The sequence below is a fragment of the Belonocnema kinseyi genome, chromosome 4 (assembly GCF_010883055.1).
Source record: "Belonocnema kinseyi isolate 2016_QV_RU_SX_M_011 chromosome 4, B_treatae_v1, whole genome shotgun sequence".
Lineage (NCBI taxonomy): Eukaryota > Metazoa > Arthropoda > Insecta > Hymenoptera > Cynipidae > Belonocnema > Belonocnema kinseyi.
Window position 1 is genome coordinate 27,838,431 of NC_046660.1, and position 9,079 is coordinate 27,847,509.

The 9,079-nt window shown below is 23.3% G+C and overlaps 1 protein-coding gene across 1 annotated transcript in view; it reads right to left on the reverse strand.

Moving 5' to 3' along the window:
- Positions 1-571: 571 nt before the first annotated feature.
- LOC117171737 (CAAX prenyl protease 1 homolog) overlaps positions 572-9,079 on the reverse strand; it is a 15,419-nt gene continuing 6,911 nt past the window's right edge. Inside the window, exons 4-6 of the mRNA XM_033359321.1 lie at positions 8,116-8,631; positions 1,132-1,275; positions 572-1,047 (exon numbers count right to left, since the gene is read on the reverse strand). Coding sequence (XP_033215212.1) covers positions 793-1,047; positions 1,132-1,275; positions 8,116-8,631 — 915 coding nt within the window. The 3' untranslated portion in view covers positions 572-792. The remainder of the gene's footprint in view (positions 1,048-1,131; positions 1,276-8,115; positions 8,632-9,079) is intronic.

The window sequence follows — 9,079 nt, forward strand, 5'->3', positions numbered from 1 at the left end:
AAAAAACGGAATTGTCGAATTTTCAACCCAATAGTTGAATTTTTTATTAATAGAGATTTTCTATTTAAGAATGAAAAATAATTAACAAAATTGTTGAATTTTAAACCAAATAGTTGAATTTTGTATTAAGGGAGATTTTTCATCCAAGAATGAAAGAAAAAAAGAAAATAAACGAAATTGTTGAATTTTCATGAAAATAGTTGATTTTTCTACCAAAATTATTCAATTATCAAATTAAAAGGACGATTTTCTAAAAAAACAGTTGAACTTCAAACCCAAAAGTATGAATTTTCCACAAAAAACTTCATTTTAAACCAACTAGTTTAATTTGTAATACCAAAAGACTATTAAAAAAAAAAAAAGAGTTAAATTTTAAAACCGAAAGAAAAAGAGAAAACTAAAAAAATAAAATAAACTGAATTGTTGAATATTCAAAGAAATAGTTGATTTTCCTACTAACTTGTTCAATTATCAAGTTAAAAGGACAAATTTTTTACAAACCAGGTACCTAATAAAAAAAATAATATAATTTCAAAGCAGGATTTAAAAAATGAAACCAATAAACAACCCATTTTCATACACTTACGAATAAACTTCTCTTATTAAATCTCATAGAAAATGAAATTTGTACAAAGTAAGTAAATCAGGTAACTTAAACTTTATGATGTACTTTCTAGAAACTAAAAAAATTGTTCTTGTTAACTATTGAGAGTACACACAGAGTTCGAGTTGTGAAGAGTCGAAAATCTACATTTTTATGGTAGAAACACACTTAAAAATACATACGGACACTTAATCCTCTTTCTCCTCTTTCCCCTCTTTCCCCACTTTATCCTCTTTGCTCAGAGCTTCCAGTCTTTCGAGCAGAGGTGGATGGCTGTGATGATATCCCGAATACAATTTGTCAAACACGGGAAAGCCCAAATTGTCCTTTTGCAATTTGACCAAAGCCCCTTTCAGCGATTCCGTATATCCCAAGTCTTTCGCGAATTTGTCGGCCTGAAACTCAAATATTCGCGAGCAGACTGTTTGCAGGAAACCGATGAGCTGCCAAAAAAAAAAAAATTAACAATTAATTTTACTCTCTTGAAATATTAAAAAAAAAAAAAAAATTTTAAGAGATAATCTTACCTCATTTATTGGAATTAAAATGTGCATCAACACAATAATCAGTCCGATAAGAATTGGTTGTGAATGATTAAATCCAAAGGCGACGTACATCGGACGATAATGCAAAAGCATACCAAACGAATAAAAGTTTATCAAAATCGAGATCTGTAAAAAATTATTTTTTTTTTTCTTTCAATTCAGGCTAAAAAAAAATGTGATCCTAAAAAATATTTTATAGGATATTGGGAATAGTGGTCTTGAGTTCTGAGCCTGTTATATTACTTTGAGAACGGTTATGAGAATGAGAATATAACCGAGAAATAAATTCTCTGAGAATTTATAAGAATCTGAGAATTTATTTTAATTAATAGAAAGTTGCATGTTTTCGTTAACTTTTCAGTTGAAAAATCAAATCTTTTTTTGAAAGTTTGTTGATTTTATTTTAAAGTTTACCTGCTTTAGCAGAAATTACATCTTTTTTGTTGATAAAAATGCAACTGCTTAGTTAGAAATTAAGCTTATAATTAAGTCATAACAAAAAAAACTTCGTTTTTTATAACAAATTCATCTGTTGTAGTATAAAATTGATCTTTTTTGGATAAAACTGCAACTATTTCGTAGAGAATTCAACAATTTTGTACAAAATTCATCTTTTTGGTTAAAAAATCGTCTTTTTGGATTGAAAATTCAAAATCAACTATTTTTTTGAAAATTTACCTTTTTGATTTAAAACTTCATATGTTATAGAAAAAAAATTACATTTTTTGTATGAAAATGCAATTGTTTGGTTAGAAATTAAGCTATTTTGTTTAAAATTTATATTTTGGTGTTGAAAAATGAACTGAAATATTTTCTGGATCAAAGTTCCACTCATAAAAAAAAATTTCGTTTTTTATAACAAATTCATCTGTTTTAATATAAAATTGATCGTTTTTGGATAAAACTGCAACTATTTGGTAGAGAATTTAACTATTTTGTTCAAAATTCATCCTTTTTGGTTAAAAAATCGTCTTTTTGGATTGAAAAGTCAAAATCAACTATTTTTTTGAAAATTTATCTTTTTGATTTAAAACTTCAGCAGTCATAAAAAAAAATTTTCGTTTTTTATAACAAATTCATCTGTTGTAGTATAAAATTGATCTTTTTTGGATAAAACTGCAACTATTTGGTAGAGAATTCAACAATTTTGTACAAAGTTCATCCTTTTTGGTTAAAAATTCGTCTTTTTTGATTGAAAATTCAACTTTTTTGGTATCAAATTATTTCTTGTTGAAAAATTCATAGTTTGATCGTTAAAACTCGACTAAAATCTTTTTCAACAAAAAAAATTCAACTATTTTTTTGAAAATTTATCTTCTTGATTTAAAACTTCATATGTTATAGAAAAAAAATTACATTTTTCGTATGAAAATGCAATTGTTTTGTTAGAAATTAAGCTATTTTGTTTAAAATTTATAATTTCGTGTTGAAAAATGAATTGAAATATTTTCTGGATGAAAGTTCCACTCATAAAAAAAAAATTTCGTTTTTTATAACAAATTCATCTGTTTTAATATAAAATTGATCGTTTTTGGATAAAACTGCACCTATTTGGTAGAGAATTTAACTATTTTGTTCAAAATTCATCATTTTTGGTTAAAAATTAATCTTTTTGGATTGAAAATTCAACTACTTGAGTCAAAGTCAAACGAGATTCTGAAATTTTTTTATTGAAGGCTATGTCTGGTTGAAAATTTAACTGTTTAGTGGAAAATACTTTTTTTTTGTTTGGAATTCATTTTTTAACAGAAAATGCAACTTTCCCATTCTTTAAGATTTATATTTTTAAATTAAAAATTCGCGTTTTTTGTTTGTAAAAAAATTATTTATTAGTTTGAAATTTCCTTTTTTTGCGTAAAAATGCATCACTTTGATAGAAAATTAATTTTTTGTTGAACAGTCATTTTTTTGTTTGAAAATTGAATTTTTGTTAAAGAAAATTTGTCTTCTGGTTTGCAGGATTAATAATTTAGATAAACTTTTATTTATTTTTTGAGTGAAAAATCTTTATTTGTTGGAAATTCGTTTGTTTGGTTTTAAAATTCTTTTCTTTTGTTTTATACATTTAATTCTTTTTTTTATTAAAATATAAACTTTGACACTTTCGTTGGCGATTTGTCTTTTTAGGCTGAATATTCAACTATTATGTTAAAAATTCAAGTATTTTTTTGAAAATTCCAGTATTTTTTGAAGAGTTATCTTTTAAAGTAGAAAAAACTTTTTTTTGTTTGTTTTTTCGGTTATATAACCTGAACTTAAATCCTCGGGAATTTAAGAACTCTATGGTGGTCTACCAACATTACGCCACATGGTGCCGAAAAATGGAAGTAGAAAGAGTAGGTACCATTTTAAACATGTATTTTATTTTTTGCATAAAAGTGTCATTTAAGATTGTTTTGTGAAGTATAAAACAATGATTGAATACTAAAAACAAATAATTATCAGAAACAAATATTTTTAGATAGAATTTCCATCTTATACAGTGAAAAATCACATTTTTGTGAAATAGATTTAAAAAAAAAAATAATAATTTCATTAATTAATGTGAGTTTCAATACTTTTTAAGCTTAAATAAACTTTAATTAATATACGTAGGGACAAATTTTATCCATATTATGCCAAGAATACGAATAATAGACGACTGGAATTTAAATACGAATTCTAACCTAACTTTTATATCAGATTTTTAAATATTTCATATATAAATTAATAAAAATTTACTTTGAGTTAATTTTTGCTTCAAAATAAGTCCATTTAAGTATATAATCTTTTGAAAATCACAATAAAAAGAACAATAATGGGTTTTTTTTTAGAAAAATATGTCTGTAAAAAAGTGTAGTTTTTCAATGTATAATATATAAATTCCATCCAAAACAGTTTGTTTCCGATAAAGACTTATTTTTATTATCCAATAAATACTTTAAACTCCACGAAAAAAATGGTTAAAACACTTTTATGCACAATTTAAAATGCATCTTTAAGAACGTGCCTATTCTTTCTAGTTCAAATTTTTGTCACCAGGTGGCGCCTCGCAGTTTAACCATTCCCAATAGGGGTTTTTTTATATAGAAAAACTTTCTAGAAAGGGATTCCAGAAAATCGAATTTAATCAGTGTCAGGCTTGTCTTGAAAAAAATTCCAAAACTTTTCCGGATTTTTCAGGACAAAGATACACATTTTTCGGAGTAACTTTTTTCTTATAATGAAAAAATCATCCGATAATTTTCTCAAACACATTCAGAATCTGATTTTATGGTAAATAAAAAAACGTTTTTTTTTTCATTTTTTCAACTTCAACGATAATTTAATGACATTTTTTAAAATCAAATCATTTATTGCTGCTGAAATTAAATATTAGAATTGATTGAAATTTGACTGAATTATTCAACTTTAAGCTACTACAATTTTATTTTTTATAAGATAATAAAATTTTCAACAAAATAGTTAAATTTTTAAAGAAAGAGATCAATTTTAAACTAATGAGATTAATTTTTAACAAATTAATTCAACTTTTAATCAAGTAACTATATTTTCAACCAAAAAGATTAATTTTCTAAAAAAAGGTAATTTTCAAAAAAATTCATCAATTTTCTGCCATAGAAATGAATGAACAATAGAATTTTTAACCAGAGAAGACTAATCTTCTACAAAACATTTTTAAAAAAAATTAATTTTCAGCCCAAAAAAAACGAATTTTCATCAAAAATGGAGTAGTTAATTGTTTAGATAACAAAATTAATTTTCAATTTAAAAACGTAATTTTTAGGCAAAATTGTTAAATTTTCAACCAAAGAAATAAATCTTCATCCAATAAAATTAATTCTTAACAAATTATTTCAACTTTCAACCAAATAATCGAATTTTTTACTATAATAATAGAATTTTTAACTCAAAAATACTTTAACTTTCGATCAAGTAATTAAATTCTCAACTAGATGAGAAAGAAAAGATAAAAGTTCGAGCAAAAAAAATGGCATTTTCAACGTAATAATTGAATTTTTTAGAAGGGAATGTACTTCTTAAAAAAATAGTGAATTTTAAATAAAAAAAGACGAATGATTTGTCCAAATAAAGGAATGTTCAACCAAACCGTTAATTTTTCCAACCAAAAAGGATAGATTTTTAACAAAATACTTGAATTTTTAATAGAATACTGAAATTTTTTACAACAAAAATCAATTTTTAACCAAATAGTCGAATTTTGAAATGAAAAATATTATGCTTCAATCAAAAACAGAATTGAGTTTTTAAAACAAAAAGTTTAACATTTAACTCTCTGATTTAACAAAAAATTGAATTTTCAACGAAAAAAATAAATAGTTTAAATTTCAACAAGAAAAAACAAATTTTTAATAAAATAGTTAAATTTTTATTAAAATATGTGAACTTTCAACAAAAAATTAAATTTTTAAGAAAATAGGTAATTTTTAAACAACTAGAACAATTTTCAACCTTATTTTCAATTTAACAAGTATTTTAATTTTTAAGAAAGAAAAAAAAATGGTTGATACAAATTATTTAACTTTTAATTTTCAGGTTAAAAATTAATTTAAAAAAAGCATTTTTTTCAGCAAAAAAGTTCAATTGTCATCCAAAGTAATAAATATTCGAAGAAAAAAACAATTTTAACAAAATGAATCAATTATTTTTGAATAAAAAAAGACTCAATTTCTACCCAAAAGAGATGAATAAATTGTTAAATTTTCAATCTACAAAGATGTGTTTTCCAAAAAATAATCGAATTTTATACAGAAAATATTAAACTTAAACCAAAATAAATTGCATTTTCAACGAAATAATTGAAATTTTTTGAAGGACAGTTTAATTCTCAACAAAATAGTGAATTTTAAATCCAAAAAGACGAATTATTTGTCCAAATAAGGGAAGACTCAACAAAACAGTTGAATTTCAAATAAAAAAAGGATACATTACTGACAAAATACATTTTTAAACAAATAGTCGAACTTTCAACCTTATTTTCAATTTTCAAGAAAAAAGATAAATTTTCAGTAAAAGTTTTTTTTAACAAAGTATTTTAATTTTCAAACAGAGATGAATTTTCAATTAAATTAATCTTTAACAAAAAAAAAAAAAAAGAATTTTAAACAAAACAATTGCAGGTTTTAACCAAAAAAGAGGAAATTTCAACCAAAAATATTACTTTTCTAGAAATAAAGAAAAATTTTTTAACTAAATCGATCAATTTAAAAAAAGAAAAATTACAATTTCAGGATAAAAAAAATAAAATAAAGATTCAATGAAAACAATAAATGTTGAACAAAGTACTTCAAATATAACCCAAGTAGTTGAATTTCCAATTTTTTTAAATATTGTACAATTTCCAAAATTTTAAATTCTTTCAAATTTATGTACTTCTAAACTTTATATAATAAAATAAACCAATAAAAAAAAGCATCTCTGTATTAGTTCCGAAAAGTTGTAGATTATTATTATTATTATTATTAATTAATGATTTATTGATTAATTGAAGCTATAAAAATACGTTTTAAAATTAAAACTTCGAATTTCGTGGGTTTGAATACTGAAAAAAATTTTAATAATTTAAACTTTAAAAATGAATTTAAAAAACATAAAATTAAACTAAAACTAAATATTTTTCCATTTGAAGAAAGCACTCAAAATGGAACTCTTGAGATTTAAACTCTTAAAATTGAACTTGAAAGTTTTTTCATTCAAAAATGTTGTACTCAAATGTTTAATAAAAATAAAAATATATAAAATGAAAGTACTTTTATAAATTATGTAGAGTTCAAGGATTCAGATTCAATTCTAAAAATATATATCTACATTATAATTTCCAATGCTCTATAAATTAAAGAATCAATCAATGAACTCTAAAATTTTCAAAATTATATTATTTTAAGGAATTTTAAGCTAGAAACATTAAAAATTAAAAAATTAAATTTTCTTAAAACTGAACACTTCTTAAATAGTTTAAACATCGTTGAAAAGTTTTAAAATTGTATTTCAAAACCTTGAAAAATCTAAAAATTGTTTTACATTTTTCAAATTTAAAATCATTTTTTAAACTTTTTCCAAACTTCTACATATCTGTTAAAATGAATCGAATTTTTACTACGATTTTTAGAAAATCCTGCAAATTAAAAACAATTCCTTCAAAGCTTCCCTATTCAATTTTGACAATTTTGGAAATCTTTTAAAAAAATTTTAAATATTCTCTGAAAATCATCTTTAAGTTTTCAAGGAATCTGAAGAAAATGTTTTTTGAAAATGATTTTTGTGTCGGTAAAAATATTTCATTAAATTATTTGAAATAATTAAAAAAAAAATTTTTTTAAATTACTCCAATTATTTCTACAAATAATAACTGCTCAATTGTTATTTATATGTATCAAAAATTAACAATTTCACTTACAAATAAAAATTGCTTTGAAAATAACATTCAGAGTTTAAAAATTCTTCGAAATTTTCACGATCTAATGTTTTCCATCTCAAATAATTCAGTTTCAATTTGTCTACTTTTAAGTATTTGGTTTAAATTAAATCGTTTTAAATAAACAGTCAAATATTGATAAATATTAAATAATTAATTTAAAAAATTAAAAATTGATTGTGTTAGAAAATGAAATATATTAGACTGAGACAATATTTCAAATCTAATGAAAATTCTTTAATTACGAATATATAATTATGAAGTTATTTTTAACTTGAAAATAGTTTATGTGGTTTCAACCTAACGTTTACAATTTTTTTAATAACTAAAAATTTTCAATTGAAACAGTTCAAATTTTAACGTTAAAATCTGAAAATTCTTAAATTTTTAACGGATTCAGAATCTTTTTGAAAATATTTTATTTCCAGTTGATAAAATAAAAATGGTTCTGATCCAAAAGATTTGTCAAATTCCCGGTTATCTCCCGGTCCAGCAACCGTCCTGTAAATTGTGAAAAAAAAAAAAGAAGAAAAAAAGAAAAGAAAAAATACCTGAGCAAAAAGAAGTTGTTTCCAGACATGATTGTACTTCCAGTGGCCAAGTTCGTGCGCTAAAACAGCAACAACCTCGTCGTTTTCGCATCCCTGGTCCTTTATAGGATCATCCTCGCTTGGTTTATAATATTCCTTGACAAGAGTGTCAAACAGAACAATCCTTTTGCTTTTATGAAATCCATACATGTAGGCATTGCTGTGCGATGATCTTTTCGAGCCTTCGACGATGTACAATTTGTAGAGCGGGAAATTGAGGGAAGCTGCGAGAGCTTCAATTTTTTCCCGCAGATCCCCTTCCGGAAGAGGTGAGTATTTGTCGAAAAGAGGCGCTATCAGCTCGGGATAAACAATCATCATAATCAGGATCATAACGACGGTAAAAATCCACAAATACCAGACAAAATGGTCGCCGCCATTTTTAATAATCCACATTATACCGCTCATAATTGGCAATGAAATTACTTGCATTATAGCGATCTGCTTTAGTTTATCTTTGATGAAGAACGAAGGTGTCTAAAAAAAACATTTTTATTTCAAAGCAATGGAAAATTAAATTTAATCTCAAAATAACTTCAATTTTTCTGAGAACTATTATAATTAATTCTATAAATTATTTTTTTTTTTAATGTATCTTATTTCATGCTCAACGAAAAAAATAAATAGTTTAAATTTCAACAACAACAAAAACAAACAAATCTTCAATAAAATAGTTAAATTTTTATTAAAAAAGGTGAACTTTCAAAAAAAAATTTAATTTTTAAGAAAATATGTACATTTTTAAACAACTAGAACAATTTTCAAACTTATTTTCAATTTTCAAGAAAAAAGATAAATTTTCAGTAAAAGTTTTTTTTAACAAAGTATTTTAATTGTTAAGAAAGAAAAAAATTGTTGATACAAATTTATAATAATACAAAATTTGTAATAAATTTGTAAAATTCTAAAATAATATGAAAATAAT